General features: G+C 43.2%; 1 protein-coding gene across 1 annotated transcript in view; it reads left to right on the top strand.

Annotated features, from left to right (window-relative positions):
• Window positions 1–19,617, top strand: part of LOC105563821 (hemicentin-2) — a 394,167-nt gene that overhangs the window by 220,255 nt on the left and 154,295 nt on the right. The window contains exons 4-5 of the mRNA XM_012015754.1: window positions 9,533–9,869; window positions 10,374–10,609. Of these exons, the coding sequence (XP_011871144.1) occupies window positions 9,533–9,869; window positions 10,374–10,609 (573 nt within the window). The remainder of the gene's footprint in view (window positions 1–9,532; window positions 9,870–10,373; window positions 10,610–19,617) is intronic.

The following is a 19,617-nucleotide window of genomic DNA, read 5'->3' as shown; positions in this document are numbered from 1 at the left end:
GGGGTCCCGACGTTGATCTTAAGCCGAGTTCGTCCGCTCGCGAAATTGCGATTAACGAAGACGCTTTCTTCGGATACCGACGGCCGTCTAACCGATAGCGGCGAAATTAAGCGCGGCCGCTTATTTATGCGCCGCAATTGACGGTAACAGCCAGAGAGTGTCCGTTATTAAACACCAGCTGGCGAAATTTCCGCTCGGTACGGGTAAACTGCAGGCAGAAGCGTGCCCGCGGTGTAATCTTAAGTGGAAAGCAATGCTCTCCCATTACACGGTGGCTTGCGCTTTAATTAATCTTTCACTGCTATCGGAAACTTGCAACTAGACCTGAAAGTATCCGTTGCCGCTCGTAAATAAATAAAATGGCTTCCGACGGCCGGTGCTGACCAAGGCGGGGCTGGCATGCCTTTCTTACGTGCGTCAAATCCCAGAAGGGTCGGTATCGGAAAGGGAATCTTTTAGCTACACACGCGCTGCCGTGGCGCAGAACAAAAGGAACACGTCTCCGAAATCCGCGCGCCTTTAAGTCACATTTGTCAACTGCAACTATATTTCCTGATGTTAAATTTAAGACGATATATTTCGGATTACAATTTCGTTCGAAATTAAGAAAAGACACGCTCAATGCGCATTTAGTAGCTTCAACGTATATCTTGAATGTCGCGAGGATATTCCCGTTGATGTTCTTATAAGGAGCTTCAAAAAGAAATCGGAGCGATATATTGCTATTTCGGTTCCACCATAAATTTGTACGAAAATTAGCTCCGCTTTATCATTCGATAATCCGAAGTTCAAAAGTCGCGCAGCCAGCAGGATCGATCTGGCGTCTCTCTCTCTCTCTTTCTCTCTTTCGCGACCGTAATTTATGACGAGAAGCTTGCGTCTGCTCGGCAATTGTACCCTCCTCAGTTCGCTAAAACGGATTCCCACTTGGCATGGGCGGCCGGAAACCCGCTCACCGATTATGCAAAACGATCGAACGTAACGATAACAATTAAGTGGAAGTGCTCGTGGGGTGTTCGCTAGCTGGCTGGCTCGCAAGCGCGAAAATTGTACTCGCTCTTCCTCCCATTTCTCGGGAAGCTTCGGACACCGCGGGGGGCTGACTACCGGTCTGGCACCGCTCGGACTTGCGCGCGATTCGACGCGCGAGGTCCGAGTCGCCGCTCTCTTGGCCGAACTTCAGAAAACTCGCGGAAACCGTAAGCTTCGCTTGGCAAGTGAATCAATCACTCGGTATCTCTCGAACACCGGGCCTACGCGCGCGCGTTCCAAGCGATTTGTTCGCTGCGGAGATTTCTTCCGGATCTATAACGTGGCGCGTCGCCAGAATGGACCTTTCCTGATGGCTCCAGCTTGGCACTCGGAAGATACATCCGTCGTTAAAGGCTCGACGAATAATAGTCTTAGCGCTTTCAACAGCGATTGTTTATTGCTCTCTGATTGCGGGGTTATATTGTATGTATTAAGCTTGCAGTATATAACACATACACGGAGAGAGTTTCCTTTTTAAAATTTACCCTGAAAATCATGTTTTCCCCCCGGAAAATTCTCTTCGTCTACTATTGCGCAATTGTGTCCACAACGCTCTTGCAGAATCTTTTTCCGAATCTTCATCCGAACGCAAGGTTACAAAATTTGAACAAATTTTGTTCTCGATCGGTCTCGTTGAAACAACCCCACGTTAGTTTACGGAACAATTTGTCTGTAATCTCAAGTCAATTCGAGAAATTTACGCGCGGGAAAATTGACCGAGCTTTTAATTTTCGCTCACATTATTCTATTGAATACAAACGTCTCGATTATTTGCTGTACACTCGCACATCCTGAGCGATCCGAGAGGACTATCTGCCCCCGAATACGTTCGTACTTGGACACTATCGATTCCTTGGAATAATATCCATATCGCTGTCGGAGGAATAGTCACGCTATCGGCAATGTTTACCAGCGGAAGCCGTCCAATCAGTGCGAAACCCTCTTCTGCCGATGTTCGCCGTAGGTCCACTCGATCATACGAGAGGATCCGACGACGAGGTCCTCCTCTCGGCGTTTTTACGGTCGGGCAACGAGCGACGTCCGGATGCGAGTGTCCCGACGATTCACTTTACATAGTCCACGTCCCTTCCACGCCCGTGTTCGTGCCACAGATCGCGTTACCGGATCGAGACCTTGTGTGTAACAACGTTACGCCCCTCGTAATCATCGGGATCGCGCACGGCTCGTGGAACGCGCGTGGCCGACGCGTTACCGCGGAATTAATCAGTCTCTATCTATATTAGAAGGCATGCCCTGCGGTCAGATTAGAATCCCGGCGGATCCGTTACGTGGACGGACAGCTGTGCCCGTTAATGGAGCCCGATCGGTCGTGAGCGCCGACTATCCGCGCGATAGTCGCTAATTTGCCACATCGAGCAGGACTCGAGCGTCGCGGCGTCGAGTAATCTCGCAAGAGCTCATCCCGCGGAAGAGCTTTATCGCCCAAGTAGCTTATCGGTTATATATTCCCCGTTCGACACACAAATCCGTTTGCCAAAGATGCTCGTATTATCGAGAATAAGCGATTATTTTCACGGCAATTTGACGGGTAAATTAGTTTTCCCTAACAAACGGTGCTTTCTAAAAGCACGCGCTTTCTTACTCGCCCCCACGAAATGTGTCATCCGTGCAGGATTTAACGAAGTAACGTACTTCGGCCCGTAAGTAAAATTATAATTTAAAATTTGTTTAAAACGAGACGCGTGTTACGAGCAGAATGGCTGCTTGAAATAATGTCGGAGGAAACTGTCGCTCGAAAAAGATTAAAATTATTTGATGCACGCAAGTTGTCGGCGGCCATAAGAAGTGGACTCTTTTTTCTTGCTGCTTCCGTGTAAAATAAATATCGCCGGATTTTTTTTTTGGACATGCGCGACCGCGGTCGCTCCGCCTGCTGTGTACTGCAGGCAGATATCATAAGGCAGATATCAACGGGAGATGCCGGCCTCGACTTTATAATTTCAGATTTTTATGAGGTTTGTGCACGCCTGACATCTGCGCTCAACAGAGAAAATGCGGGATATTTACTGAGGAAGCAAACACGGACACGGCAGGGAAAACACGGAAATGCAAGGAGCGCTGCAAACAATGTGTTACTTCTCATATAAAAAAACAGAATTGCACTCGGCATCCATGCTTTCTCTTTTTGCGAGTTTAAAAAAGAATTCTCTCTCTCTCTCTCACTCACTCACTTACTCTCTCACTCTCTTTTTCTAGAGTAGAATTTTTTTACATGTTTCAGAAAGTGTTCCTTTTTATCGTGTAAGTTTCATACACTAAGAATATATTGTACGTCGTGTACAAATCAAATTATGCGAATGATTGTATTGTAAAATAATACCGCAAATAAAAGATTGCGCCGGCCTCGTTACTGAAAAGTAACTTCTGCGGCCGCGAGTCGGCGAAATCGTTTACTCGAATTTCCCCGTCTTTAACGCCGGATGGTCGATGCAGTGTATCGACCTCTGCGAGACCGCGACATCTTCAGCATTATCGCGCCGCGCTTCTCGAAATGCGACGGTTATTTACCCTGCGGGATATGAAGCCGGGCTTAACTAGCGATGCAATGCAATTACGTTCGCGCGCTGTTTGCAATCGCGAGTGAACGGAATTGCGTTAGCCGTTGCGGGATAATATAAAAACAAGAGTCGTCGATGCGCGCGCGGAGTTTTAAGGCAACGGCAATAAGAGACGGGCGCAGTTTATAACATATTGGTGGTGCTTAAAAACAAATGGATTCCCAAGAGCCCCGGGAATGTTTACGGTCGCCGATGGTTACCGTTATCGTCGTATCGATCGTAACGATTTCTAGTTACCTGCACCTGGCTCAACACGTGAGAGGCGGTCCTTTAACGTGCAAGAAGAGTTGCCCCTTGTTTTTCTCGCTCAGCCGATGCTCGCTCTTTGCTGGATTCGCTTTAACGAAGCTCTCCTCCCTTTTTTTCGTTGGACGGTCGATAGCGCTGCGGCTTAGAACAAAAACTGATAAATGACTCGAATCTTATCGCTAAGTTGCAATTGCGTGCAGTTTTGCAACAGGGACGATCAGATAGCACTTAACGATACATAAGTATAAGATTTCTACATTTTTCCTCGTTTCAATTAATTGAAAAATTCTCTTCGCGCACATAAAAGAAAGAGAAAGTAGAAAAAAAATAATCGATTTTCTCTCGTAATCAAACTGAATGTTGCGTGGTCAGCGATTATATCCGTAGAATTGCTGTTACTTGTTCAGATATTGGTTAATTGTAGCGGATGTTTAGAAGAGACTTATCTCACCTTCGTCTAAAGGTTGGTCTTGTCAATCGAAATTGGCGCGGGCGTTGCGGCCATCGGAATTAGTGCGCGCGGATCGGGACGACAATCAGCCTGTAACTGCCGCCACACCGAGAGAGTATTACGAGAGCTTAGCGCTGGATGACACCGAATGGCGAACGGTGGCAAAGGGTGAAGAGGGATCGGCCGGGAATTGAAGGCCGGGTGAGATACGGTGCGGAGCCGGAGATACGGCGGAGGGCAGAAGCCCCGGCCGAGAATCACTCCCCGTTGCCGTCAGAGATGATCGTGCTGCGAATTCCACGCGAAAGATAGATTCCCTTGGCGATATACACCCGGCGATACCGAATCCACCCGTTTGCTCCGCGCGTTTGCTTGCTCTATTTCTCTACCGCGCTCGCGTCTCTACGTGCTCCAGGGACGCCTGTGATCTTTGCCGCTTTGTATACACAGCAAGGTCACCTCTCTGGCGTCTACCGGCGGAGCGTAGAGAGGTACGTAAAACCCGCCCCATCCTCCACCGCTCGCGACGCGCCCTTCTATGTGGCGCACCAACTGCCCTTCGTGTCCGCGGCCGACATGCGAAAGCCTCCGAGGACCCTCGAAACTTTTCATCAGCGAACGACGGACGACGGTTCCTTCCTCGGATCTGAATGCGGCGGGGTGAGACGGGTTTCGTTGATACGTTCTGGGACCGGGTGTCCCCGGGCGGCGCGAGACAGGTGACCATAATCGGACAAACATGGAGTGTGACGTGTGCATTACCGCGGCGTGGCGAAAAACGCGCGTAATAAAATATCATCTCGCGTCCTTCTTCTTCCCCGCTCGCGGACACTCGCCTCGTGTTTTATTCGTTGCTGTCGCGAGCTCCGATTACGCGCTTTGATCATGTTCGGATTAATTTTCGTTCCGCTTTCATTCCAATATCGTAGCGAAACGCGTGATAGGATTCCCTGTTGACCTAATTACAACATTGCGCGAGTATCCGTTGGATTAATTTGCGATCAATCATTCCTCAGTTATACCTTTCACAACAAAAATTGGCGAAGAATCAAATATTATAAATTGAATATTGAATTGCGACTATCGTATTACATGCATGTATATTGTATTTTAAATACATATATACATACATATGTATACGTGAAAACATTAAACATATATTGTATATAAGTTTTTTAAGAGAGAAAAAGTAATAGTGGAAAATCTTTCGCTATTTGTCATTTATTTGCATTTGCAAGATGTAACTGCATTTTTAAAAATGGAATCGTATCTTTTTTATCGTAAACTGATTCTTCTCATTGGAATTCACGTATAGAAGTATATTAACAATAAGAAAAATAATCAGAAGAATTTTTCTACGAGTGCTCGTCAAGGATAACGTACATTTGTAGGTTTATGTCAGAAAGTAATTTGAAAGACCGAATTGCAGCAGCTTTGTTTTGAAAAGATAAAAAAAAACATGTTGGAAAATGTGTAGAATTCACGGTAATATGCATATTTGAGAAGAAAATGTACCTGATAATAATTGTGTGACATGAAATGTGAAATAAATATCTGGCAAAATATTAACTTTCTGAAAAAAGTACATGTGATTTTACTTCAAGCAGAAAATGTAGTTGCATCTTGCAAATGTGTACGTTATTTTTTAACAAATGTAAAAATAACAAGTTAAACTAAACAGTGAGTGATTTTTCCCTACCACTCTTTTCTATCATCACCTGTAATAGAGCCATAACCCAACTCAGTTATTGCAACCGTCCTGTGTATGTAATATTCTATTTTGCACTCGTTTCATCGTACGAACATAATAGAAAATGTAAGCTAAAATCTACTATGCATCCCTGATAAGATCGTAACGACGCATAGGGGAGGGTATTTGCGCTGAAAGTATTCCTCGAGAGAAAAATCATGGAGAATTTCGCGATCGAGCCGGGTCGAGAGAGAAGGAGAGTGAAATTAGCGGCGCGATAACGTAAAGTAGATAACAGGCAAAGAGAGGCGGGCGCTACTTGGCGAAACTTGGTTCATGCGGCGCGTAGTATTTCGCGGCACGAAGTTGCAAAGCTCGCCCTCGTCCGGAACGTTCGACAAATCTAGTGCTTCGGGGACTCGAGGCGTTGCCGGTTGAAGTTTACCTGCTCCTCCTTTCCAAATTATCGGAATTCCCAATTGGCGGACTCCGTGTGTTTCACCTTTGATGCGCGATGCACGACGAGAGAACAGCGGCGGGCTACGTCGACGGCGCGGAGGGGAAATTTACCACCTCGTGGCGACCGGGGAAGGTCTCCGCGCATAGCGGAAAAGGAGTTTACCCGGTGACACGAGGTGAAATCCTTTTAACCGCTCCACCGTCTCGCACTGTTGTGAGTCACCAGTGCGAATCAACATTGCGCGCGGCGAAAGCGCAAATCGAGTGAACTCGGTCAATTCTATCGTAATGAAAGGTTCATTACCTATATCGTGTTCCCGACTGTGTTCGCGGCGGCTGTAAACTCGTTGCATCGCCCTACTCGCAACGTTCCTTTGAGAGGGGCCCTGGCCCGTCAACCCGTATATTTCGCTTGGCCTCCACTCTCACTTTCTGCCATAGCGACGTGCTCAGATACAGATCGCGGTCTGTTGACATCTATTGATCATGACATGAATAATGAATGGATACACCGCTTGAATAATGCATGCATCAACGTCGAACAACATCCACTCGATAGCAGTGTATAACTAGCCGGGTATACTATTGGCAACGTTGATGAACAGAGGCCACTCGCTATTGGCCGGCATCATGATATCGCTACGTGACCGTAGGTCGATATATTTTCTTTTGCGTCCAGCGCAACTGGAGCAAAAATCGTATCGTTTTCGTGTTCGTCCTCGGAAACGATAAACATTTGATTTCAATTGTCCAAGTGTCCACCCCGCCTCTCGATTAAATTTTTGCATGAGGAACCTTCATGGTACGCGTTCAATCGGACTGTGTGTAAATCCTCTGAAACATTCATTTCCGTTATCTTGATATCAAGCGGGTGTGAGCAGGAGAGGAGCTAGCAGTTAATATAATCAAAGTATTGCATAATATCGTTACTTGTCGAAAATAAAATGTGATTTTTCGTTAAATTGAAAAAGAACAATTGTAAATATTAAACGAATGTCCCCTATTACGAGATAGGATTCTAATATGAGATAGCGGAGTTACTGCTAAATTAATAGGCGTCATCTGTTGGTTCCACCGTGAATTTAATTGGAGTGAAATCTGTTTAGCGGAAAATTGATTGAATTTGGACGTTGAAAACCCGCTGTCTCGTATTAGAATCCTATTTCATAATAGAGGACTTTCCTCTATATTACATTTCATATGATCGTAAGTCGAATAACAGTCGTGACAGACGATATTTCGAAGTTAACCTGCTTTGTGGATGTAACGTGTGAATACCTGAAAAGTTTTCGAAATAATTTGTCACCGCTAGATCGCGATTGTTATATAAAAGCGTTCAGTTCTTCTTACGTTCTATATTTAGCAATGAATGCGTTTCCTCGGTTGAATGTTAAATATTCATCATGGTAGCAAATTAGCGATCATTTAATCGCAACGGGAATAAAATGTGCTTTAGACGCATTCGCGTTCTTTCGCGTAATGTTTCGTCTCTTCGGTTTAATAATTCTCGAGAAATACGTAGAACTTCGGTTGTCAGCTCGTCTTCTGCGGAATCTGCAGCTTCGCGAGGGCTTAATACAGCTCTTAAAGATAGAATTGGGGTCCTATTGCGTACGTAGAGCATTTAGTTCTTCCGCATACTAATACTTTTCTGTTAACTTGCGTATTGCACATTAGTTAAACAGAGTTGATGAAACGTTAAATTAAGAATTAGCAAACGGGATCATTTAATTATCCGCAATATCTTTACCACGGATAAATAAAAGCTATAGCCAATCGCGCATTTACTCAATGTATTTCATACATGAGTACAAGTCTTGAATTTTACGCTGCTATTGCCTTCGGCGTGCTTTGTCTTTGAAAGACAATATTTATACATCTAGCTCTAGAAAAATTAAATTTTCTCCCGTGATGTAAAGATTGTTAAACTTGTTCGCTGAAAGAACGCAACAGAAACCGGTCTAAAGAAGTGTGGAGGCTAACGCAGCTCTAACAAAGGTTCAAAAGAATGGAGTGTGTGCTTTAGCCGTTAGGCAAGAGAGCACGTTAATGAAAGAGCCACCGTAGAATTGCCTCGTGGCATGCAAACAAGTTGGGCTGTCGGTCACCCTCAACTACTGGCTTGCTACAGAGGGATTGCGGGACTCGCGGCTGCAGGATGAGAAGGCGGGTCCCGGGAAGAGAGCTCTTAGTTGCGTTAGGTTGGGTAGTTGCAGCTATTTGCGGCTCATCGGAACCATAATTAGTTTTCCCCGTGAAGTCTCGGTCGACCAAGCTCGATAGGCAGGCAGTTTTAGGCGAGGGCGACCGAGCGTGCGGTACGAGCGCCTGTTCGCCGGATGGAAAGTGCCCTTCGCTACAACGTTCTTGTCGCGACTTTATCAAATTCCAGGGCCGCGCTAACTCGATCAAGTCCCAGTCTTCAGAATATTTACTTTCCGGCGAGGCGTGGAAGCGCGATAAAGGCGGGCGACTAATCCCGTCTGTTGTTTCGCCGTAACGAGCGGCTAGGAAATTTATTCGCCCTTTGAATTCGGGCGGATGCGGCGCGTCGCACCTCTCTCCGGGCTCGCTCGAGTGTTTATGCGCCGCGAAGAATAACACATTGCGTTTATTTAAACGCGCGTCTTGTCGGGATTAAGCCTCGAAGAACGTGTCGCGCGGAAGGAGCGTAAACTCTATGATCGAGGGTTTTACGCAATTATAGTAACTGTTTAATTATACAACTCGATGTGCAAGTACATTATACCCTAATTAATCTCCCTGTCCGTCCGGTTAATCAATCGCGGCCGGGCGTATAAAACAGTTACAGCAGTAACGCGGTAAATACCGATAATAGTCCAAGTCGTGGTTGAAGCGTGCTTGCTTGCCAGGGAGGTCACGCGACGGTTTATCCAGAAATACTTGAAAAACCGGGACGCGCCGGGAACGGCGATAATAACGAAAGCGCGATAAGGCGGCGCGCTATAAAAAGCGCGATAGAAAACTGACGAAAAATGAAATCACGGTAACTTTCTTTAACGGCGGCCACGTCAGAGGGGCTGACGCTATTATACCGCGTCGCTGTTACAGGCTCCGTGAACGAGGCTGGTGTTTTTGCGCTACGAGGCAGGCAGGAGGGTAGTCGGCGTGCCAGGCGAACTACCACCAGCACGACGAGCACAACGACGTCTAGCTCGACGTTGATACCCTTACCTGATGAAGTGGTACAACCCGCGGCCCTTCTGGCCCCCGAAGAGGAGTCATGGTCCACCAGTTCTTCCACCATGACCAACATCGCTCTGTCCTCGGACATGGCCGACACGTCATCCAATCCGCCGCTGGAGCTCGTGGTGAAGCCTCACAGTAAAGTCATCTTACCCTGCGAACTCGAAGGAAATTACTCGAGATTGCTGCTGCCCGGAGCGAGGTAACACGCGTTTCAATCGACTCGCCGCGATTGTGAATTATTGGAGAAACATTTTAGTTAAAATTCTTGAAAGCGTCAAGTATATTTGAAAATATTTTTAATGAAATCTCTCTCTCTCTCTCTCTCTCTCTCTCTCTCTCTCTCTGACCGAGCGTGGAAATATCCCGTTGAAATTTCAAATAAACCGCGTAACACGATACACAATCGATAATCTCCGTTTCCTCCTTTTGTCGAAAGTAAAGCCTTCATTATATTTTCACCGCACACGTCTGTGTAATAATATTGCCTCGTCAAATTAACGCACATTAATGTCCGGTTCGCTTTGTAGTAACAGTAACGTTCCGCGTTGAACGCATCGCGGTGAAATTATTTCCCTTTACGGAAACAAAGTCTCTCTGTGATAGTAACGCGCGTGTACGGCTGAAGTCCCTTCGTTGCTCGAAGATCGGGCGTAACGAAGTTTGTTAGGTGAACTAATAATGCGGACGCTGCGCTTCTTGTCAGAAGTTACAGAATACGACCGGCGACATGGCTGCACGAGGGTAGTCCAGTGGATATGATCACGATAGACACGAGAACGGAAATGAGCGGAACCGGGCACCGGTACATCGGCGACTCGACAACCGCGGCATTGCACATAGACAACGTTAGATTAGAGGACGACGGTGTGTGGGGCTGCACGCTGGAGGACGACCGGGGGAAGATCCTTTTCGGCAAACCGGTGAAACTGGTCGTGCTCGGTGAGTGTTTTGCAATCTTCTTCCCAATGTTTAGTCTTTTTGAGTCGGATTTCCTATTGACACGAAAAGTGTGGTGGTCTTGGAAAGTTTAATGCCGTTTATTCTTAATGCTGCACTCGTTTATCTATTAGCGATTTCGATTGCTTGCACCAGTGCGCTCCAAGTGCGTACTAAGGCTTGTTTATAGTCAATATTCTTATTTAACTTTGTCTTAAATACATGTTCAAAGAGTATTTAGCTCAAAATTACCCGTGTGGATGCTGTACAAATTATTTTACTGGCTACGTAATATTTCAAGAGATATTTAAGACGATCTTTATATATGTGATTGAAGAAAACTTCTCAGGATATCACATATATGTTAAATATTTGATAGAGTTATTAGAAACATATTATACATGTAGAATGGTTTGAAATCAGCATTTGTTTTAATGACTCTCTCTATTGATTTATAATTTCTGCAGCCGATATTATTCGAATATTTTTGACGTTTAACAATCCACGCGTGAAACGATCGTTGTAAATCGAAATAATATTCCTTATTTTTGTATAATGCAATATGAAGAATTTTTATCCCGGCTTTACAAAAGAATAGCGAATTTTTTTAATACAACGCATTTTTAAATGCGTTTCGAAAAAGTGAGATGTGTGTGAATTTATTTTTTTTTTTTCGAAAACGTGATCCTATCTTCCATAAAGCCTTTCAATTTCGCGCGAATGATTAAATTCTCGCAAAATTCCGACTGATAAAGTTTTTTAGGAATGTGCCGGATACATTTAGGAGCGATAACATACGAGAGAAAAATTTTCCGCGGCGTATAACCGAGGTGGCAAACTTTTACTGTTCCCAACATTTTTCATTTTTACATTCTACATAATCCTTCCCCTAAAAACCATTATCGCATTCAAATAATCAAAGACACTTGTTATTTCTGAAAATACTGCAATTTTTTTAATACCTTGATAAAAGGATAAAAAGCAAAGGAGTTTTCATCGCTCGATAATATAATACGTCAATCCTTAAATATTTTCCTTGGAAAGTATCAAATTTTTCTAAAAAAAAACATTTTTCTTTCGCGTTCGTACTTTGTCGTGGTTTCTCTCGGCTATATTTGATTTATCTATCTTATAAATTTCTGATTAAAATTCGAGATTAATTATTATACAATATATCGCGCGACTTACCGCAACAAGAAACTTCTTGGCATTTTCTTACTCTTGTTGCACCCAGGTTTAAGCAATATAGGTATCGTAAAAGTGTTGCGCCGTTCCCAAGAATTTCTGGCAAGTGGGTCGGACCTCCAGAAATCGGAGGAAGAGACGCTTCAAGCTGCCTGAACCGCTGGTAATGGCAGAATTTATGCATATTAATTCGCACCACTTGGACCCGGCGGTCGCATCACTACGACATGAATATGCATTCGCTCTAAAAGTTCGCCCTAAAGCATTTTACCTTCCTTTTTTTTTCTTTTTCCCTCGCTAGACGGACGCGTCATTCGTTCTGCCGGCTGCACTTGTCTCCGTGGCGAGGCGTACACGTTTACGCGAAACAATCGCGGCACCGGTTGACGCGCGCGTCACGCTCTTCGAAAGCTCATGGCCCTCCGACCGAATAAAGCTTGCTTCGTGGGCTCGCTCTCCTGTTTTTAATATTCAACCGCCAAACAGAACGAAGAACACAGCGAGCTTTTATCTACCACGGCATGGTACGCTCGCTCGGGGCGCAACGCGCGCGCGTGTATGTACCTGCTACACTCTCTTCGCATACATTTTTGTGCGTTTCTTCTCTGTGCACCGTCTGATTATTCCTGGTTCACGGCGATGTTTATTTTTCGGTTCTTGCGCGAGCGCTTTGCACTGACAACGACCTTTACACCGGCAGTGTACTCGCGGTTTCGCTTAGCACGACACTTTTGAATGTTAACGTAGACCAAGTTATTATCTACGCTATAGAGAGGTTTCTATAATTTTAATATGATCTTTATGAGATTTTTCAAATTGTAATATTTGAATAGACGAAAACGGTTTTCCGGCACTAATTTCTTGCGATCTATCAGTGTATGAGAGAGATGCAGAAGCTTGATGACGCCACTTTGCTCGCTAGGAACTCCCCTTCTTCTTCCTCGTGTATTAGGCTTAAAAGCCTGTTTCACCTAGTTCGTTCTGGTACTTTGAGCATTTTACTTTACATCTTCAGCAGGCTACTGACCTTGCCGAAGGTAACCTCCAACCTGGAAGGCTTCACCTCTAAAGGGGTATGTGTGGCATCGAGAGAATCCGAAAAAATCAGCGGTGTCCGTGGATTTGAACTCGGATCTTTTCGTTCATTTGTTTACTAAGCAGCGCACATTTCGCTGCGCCACAGTCGCCGCAGAGCTAAGTTACTCGACAAGTTTAATTCGTATACATGTAACTGGATTATAAATAAACGATGGCGTAATATCGGGAAATGGATTTGGACCGCTTCGAAATAAATTCTGAAAACGCGACCAATTACTTCCTTTCACTTGCCGGCACTCCGACTTATTTCACGTATCTCAATGAACTGCATCGACTTCATAAATCTTGGGATTTATATCTCCGCTATTGTGCCTTTCGCAAACCGGTCGAGTAAATACGAAAGAAGAGCGCTAAAAGTTGCCTGCCGCATGAAATATGGCACCGAAATCCGCGCGGCGCACGATAAGACGTTGAGTACACTTAACGTCTACCCTGGCGAAGTCGAGAAAAACAAATCAACCCCGGGTGTTCCAACCCGGAAGCGCGCGTCCAGCACGCCAATGCGAGCAAAGTAAGCTTTCATTGAAATGCAATGGCTTGTATTTCTTTCATACTTTGTTTTGTACGTTATACCTTGCCATACACACCCCGTTCTACGAATCGCAAGATGAGAGATATACCGTCCCGCAGTTGTATTCAGTTACAGTAACATCCAAGTATCGCGATAAATGCATTAGACGGAACGAAAAATGCTTTGATTATTTCATTTTTAAATTATTTCTTCTTATACACAGCTACCGATTTCTGAAGCAATTGCTAGCCTCAGTCTTTTATAAAGTGATAGTTTTGATTTCTCCTCGTTTTTTTTTTATTATAAAGATGACTGTTCCTGGTTTTGTCTTTATGCGTACTTTAATCGTGTGGACGAATTTTGCAACTTTATAATGCCAATTTCAAATTTAGTTAGAACTACGAATTGAAAATTTCAAATACCAATATCTTTTTTTATTAGACTTCTGAACTGAATGTTTTAAGTATGAAAATGTTCTGCTGTACGGTCTGCAACTTATCCTGGTATTATTTTGTGCATAAGAGTTAATAAAAAGAATTACAAGCGCAAAAACTACATTTGACTGTGTTGGTGGTAAAAAAGATGGCTGAAGGATCCCCAATTTGGAAAAAAGTACAAAATAACGAAGTAAAGGATATGATAAAAATATAATTAATAATTAAATAACAGATTTGTAATAAATAACGATATAGGTATTAATTAATAATTAGCACTGTATTGATTTTATGCCTATTCATTCTAACGGTATCAGGATTATCGTGTCGGATATTGTTTCGGCTTTTAGGAGCTCTATCGATTATCAGAAAATTTGGGTCAATTTACGATAAATTTAATGGTGGTCGCAACGTCGGACCGACGTGACACCTTTTGACAATAATTCCATAATGTACGTGGTACACGTTGATGATTATCATGTTTCTCCGGTTATCGAACTTAGCTTTAGCTATGTAACGCATACCGCATGTCGCTTATAGCTGCAACATAAAGCTATGAAAATGCGAAAATGTACAAACTCAATTTGTAACATAGAAATTTCAATTATTCCCCGATATTTTCGTGCTCACAATATAATTATAAATACATGGCATACTTTGTATCAGTTTAAACGGCATATTTCTATGCGATTAACATTGTCAAATGTGCGTTGACAGAGTCATTATAATTTTGCAATTTATTACTGCTAATTTAAAATGCAGAGCATCAGATCGACGAAGAGCGTTAATCAAAATGCGTGACGATAAAAGGGATTACAGTGAACTAACAAGTATGAAATGCAGAAATGAAGTACATACGCAAACAATAATAATTAGCGGATGTAATGTTAACAGAAATAACTTATGAAAGTTTATTTAGAGAATTAACTACAGAAGCGGATTAATAGGAGGTTCATTTGAATAGACTTTTTATCGTGTATACGAAAAGAATTGCATCAACACGAATTTTTGAACATTTTTTTCATAGCACTTTACAAGTCGCATATGTTCTATTTCGAAAACGACCTGGGTCGACTCGGGTAACTGCAACCGAAGGGGGATAAAATGCGAACAAGTTTTTCTCTAGCGATAACATCATAACGCATGTCCCGCAAAATCATCGCCTCTACTTTTCACCGATCATTGGAAATTCAGCCGTTTTATCCCTCGGGCGAAGCGCGCGAAGGAGGGGGACGTACGAGTAACGTCCGTCTGCGTCTGATAGGGATAGATTTGCCTAGCGTTACCCGGGTGCTCGACGCCGAATCCGCGAGTGAGAAAAAGTTGAGAATAATGCACGTTTTATGCGGTTGCCAGGTTCCTCGTATTTTATTCGACAAATAGACAGGGATGTTAAGGCGCTCGTCCTTAACCCGCACATTGGGCGCACAGACTGCGGCTTCCTCAAGATTCATCTTCAAACCATCCACACACATACACTTGCGCAATCTTCCCTGCGCCTCTTCAAAGCGTCTTTCCATACACCCTCTTCCCTCCTGCTGCATTCTCGTATTAAATCGAGATTCGGATTACGAATATAACGAACGTGTCTTTCCTGCGTTCGTTGTACTATTTTCTACTCCAAAGCTAGTTATTTCTCGTATCTTATTCCCTTCGATCTCTTGTTAGCCTTCTTTGTGCACAGTTCTTACATTCGTTTCTATATTTTTCAAGCGTTTGCATATATCACGTATATATATATTACGTAAAAAAAAACTTTTTTGTTTATGTATTTGCATCTATTTTGACATCAAAGTTAAGTTGCCCGCACACCGGAGTGATAAATATAGATTTTTCTGTATCTCCCACTTCCTTCCTCTTTTCCTCGCTGCTTCTCTCGTATTTTCCTCTTTTCCTCTCTTAAAGGGAATTCAATTTACTGCCATCCTTTCCTGTTTGCGCGTGTTGTGGAAAGATCTGACGTCCACATTTAGCAGCTTACCGGCACTTGCAATCGTTATCACTCGATCCTTTCGATTTTTCATTTAACTCTCCACCGTTTCTCCCTAGCCTCATAGTCTTTCGCTGCTTTTCTGTCTCTTTCAACGTCCCCCCTCCCCCCCCTCTCTCTCTCGTTTGCCTTTTATCTTTCGCTTTTCCTGCGAGCTACCACTCTATAAAGCTGACAAGATCGGTATAAGGTATAGAGAAATCTTGTTGTCTGGCGCGAACAGAGGGCATTCCACTGTCCGACCAATATCGAACTACTCCCCTTTTGGCTGACTATACGCGTGTCTCTCTACTGTTGCCGGCCAATGGCGGAACTCCATCGGTATACATATAGAGCTACGTCAACGAAATTCGTGGCATTCCGCTCTCTCGTATCGTCTTTCGATTGCGCTCGACGTCGCGGCGCTTTTTGATTCATGTACATATCGATACCGTTGCTGCCTCGAGCGTACTCGACCTCGATGCGATTCGAGGAAATTGAGATCCTTGTCACAATGTTTTACGATTTTCTCTTCAAAAAAATTATGTCCTTAAACATCGGTGAAACACTAAAAAAATTGTTTATTCGGAAATTCTTGCTACTCCACGTGCGTGCACTGTACACAAAAATATCATAGTTATCCTAAGTAGATTAATCAGGTACTTCATAAATGTCTACCTGCAATTTTATCAATTCATTATCATGGTTTGTTACATGATTAATGTGCATAAAAATTGCTATATTTTAATTCATTTTATTTAAAAGAATTATTACTGCTTTAATATCTCAGTTAAAAAAAATTATTACATATTTAAAAAAATACACGAGTGCAAAAATGAAGCCTGGGACGGCTTCAATATTTTAATTAAATTCACTTCTGTGCCTCTACGTGACAATTTATTGTTTGTCATTTTCAAGGGGGCAATTATCATGTTCATTATTTTCTCGCGTGCGCGATAGCATTCGAAAGTCCAAAGTGCACGGCTGGCTCATTCGTCTCTCTTCTCCCTTTTTTTTTTGGCGCGCACTTTACATGCCATGCACCACGGCGAAAGGAAGAGTTTACCAAAGGGACCGGCGTTGCTCATTGTTTCTATCGTTGTCATCGTTCAAAAGCGCGGAAACGCCGCGTTGTCTGAGGGGAAGCCCCGCGCGTCGTGAATAGGGCGGAGGACGTTTACACGAGGCGCTCATAACAGTACAAAGGTCATAATAGCAAGGCGTATGCGTGTGAAACGCGCCGGTCGCGTGTAAGTTTCGAACGTAGGGATTGTCTTTTCCCCGATTGAAAAAAAAACGACGATTGCACGCTGTCACTTTGTGCGACGTACGCGTAAACGAGAACCGTCACGTGGTCTTTTTGTAACTCAACAATCGGTCGCGCGCCGACGCGATTTATTCGTGACTTTGTCAGCAGGCTGGAACGATTAATTAATTTTCGGTAATTTAAATGTAATTGTCGGACGTGAAGGTACTCAAAGCTGTTAAATAAAATCAGTAATGCGCTGTAGCGCGCGCGAAAATAATTGAGTTTATTGACGCCGCGTACTGTTAAAGTACTCTCATTAGTCCATCATCACTGTTTGTGATTTATTACATGTTATTTATGATTGATTAGAAGTAATCGACGGCAATGCGTTCGGAAAATACGTCGAAAGCTCTTTTATGATTCTGTTCTGCTTCCACTTGACGTGTGTGATAAAGTGGAATCGCAGCAAGTATCATTCCGATTGTTATGTTCTAATTGTTGCAATCTTAACCGATTTAGAACGATACGAGGAAAATATTGCTTATCGTAAGAAAATACTTGAATTCATGAATATAAAAATGTTTTCATATTAACACATTCGCTTCTGCACGATATATGAGAAATTTGGTAATACATTTTTATGTTATTACACATATCAATAATTCATTCATTCTCATAAATATAATTTGTTCGTCAATATGTAATATGCCGTAATTATATGTAAATTATACCCTTTTTTATAATATATATTATTTTCCTTGCATGTCGCGATGCAAGATTTACATATTTTGTAATTAATTGTTTTACAATTAGTCGTTTAAGATTTGCAATTATATTGACGATAAGACCGCCGTTATCGCGCGAAGTTAAGTTGTGTAATACGCTGCGGTAAATATTTTAATAATAACCAGGAACGGCTTCGCTCGTATAACGCTCCGAGTTCGTGATTTAATAAAGCGAATTTAGCGATCCGCAAGTAGGATCCGCAAAATTTGATGCAAATGCAATTCGCGAATAATTCGCTATGTCGAGTTACGTGCTCTCGCAATTCTCCATACAGACTCGACGCCTTTACACTCAAGTGCAACGTTAATATGCTCCCTCGTACGTAGGAGCCCGTGGGTGTGGGGCTCCGGCGCGCGATGCGCGACTCGTACGCACACTTAGACAATCATTGTTCCAGACCGATGGAACGAGGGGACAGTGGGACCGGGGCATTAGCGCAGGTGGAGTAAATTAGCGCATCAAAGCCCAACGCCATACTACGCTGCCCAGTGATTATTGACGCGAGCCGAGTATTGGCCACTAACTACCCATTGAGTAGCTGAAGGTTGCCTCGTAATTAATGGAACAGTCAATGGGGCATCCCCGAGCTGTCGCCGCATCGTGATGTAGCGTTCACGTTGCTTCCTCATGTATTTCCAGCGAAACGCCAATTTTTACTCCGCTCGCTACGGTACATTATTTCGAAAGCATTTCAAAAGAGTGCCGGCCCAATTACGAAAATTTATTAAAATCGGCACAACTCATGTTATCTGCAACTCGTTGAATTTCATAATTAATAAAACTCTGTGCTACAGCGTTACTTCAATTACGACGCACAGTTATTATACATTAATGAGAAAAAATGGATGTAAATAATAATTAATGAAGTCACATATTTCGCTAATAATATTAATTATTGGTTTATTGATCGCCGCGTCTTGCATCATCAACAACGTTATGCGACGAATGAACCTTTTTACTGACTGTGACAATAAGATTTACGAGGCGATGAAACTATATGTAAATCCAACGTTGTCCATTTATCTCGTGCTAGTGTTCTTGCGAGTAGCAGATTGATCGGTGTAAATTGCATACGCATTATGCACCAGGTAATTGCCCATTTATCTCGAAAGACTGGTTTACAATCACGTCGCGATACGTGTATATAGGTAGATAATGTATCCGAAGACCAGCGCTGTGTGTCTTGTGATTTATGTAGTGCAAAAGAGCAGCCGTGTTAATCGTGTAATTAAGTTGGCCACTGATTTGGCGCTCTAGCTCTCTCGTGACATTTCACATTTTCGACGACAACGTTCCAAAGTTTGAATTTCAAATGCAATTAATGCCGAATTAAATACTATGCTAATTTTCCCCGTGCATTTTATATATAATGGCCCGGCGCGTAATGCGGGATTTCAATATTTTATACGTAGTATCGGCTTCTTTCACGCATTAGCTTCCACAGAATTAAAACAGAAATTAATTATTAACGTCCGCGAACAGGAATACAATTATATTATAATCGTCTTTTAATGCAGCAAATTTAATGTCTTTAAAATCATTATTTCACTTCTACCGCTCTTTCTCTCCGTTGTATTTTTTTTTGGCCGATAATTTTTTATCATTGTGCAAGATCGTTTCAAATACAATTCAGTATCGAATGTAATCGTACCAACGATTAAACGACCGTAAAGTACAACATATACATAGACGGGAATCAAAGAAAGCCATCTTAAAAGCTGCCTTTTCGTTCTTCTTTTTTTACTCTTTTCATTTTACTCACTCTCTCTCTCTCTCTCT

Source organism: Vollenhovia emeryi, unplaced genomic scaffold (assembly GCF_000949405.1).
Source record: "Vollenhovia emeryi isolate VEMERY1.0 unplaced genomic scaffold, V.emery_V1.0 DF939171.1, whole genome shotgun sequence".
In the NCBI taxonomy this organism is placed as follows: Eukaryota; Metazoa; Arthropoda; class Insecta; order Hymenoptera; family Formicidae; genus Vollenhovia; species Vollenhovia emeryi.
This window is presented reverse-complemented; position numbering and strand designations above follow the sequence as displayed.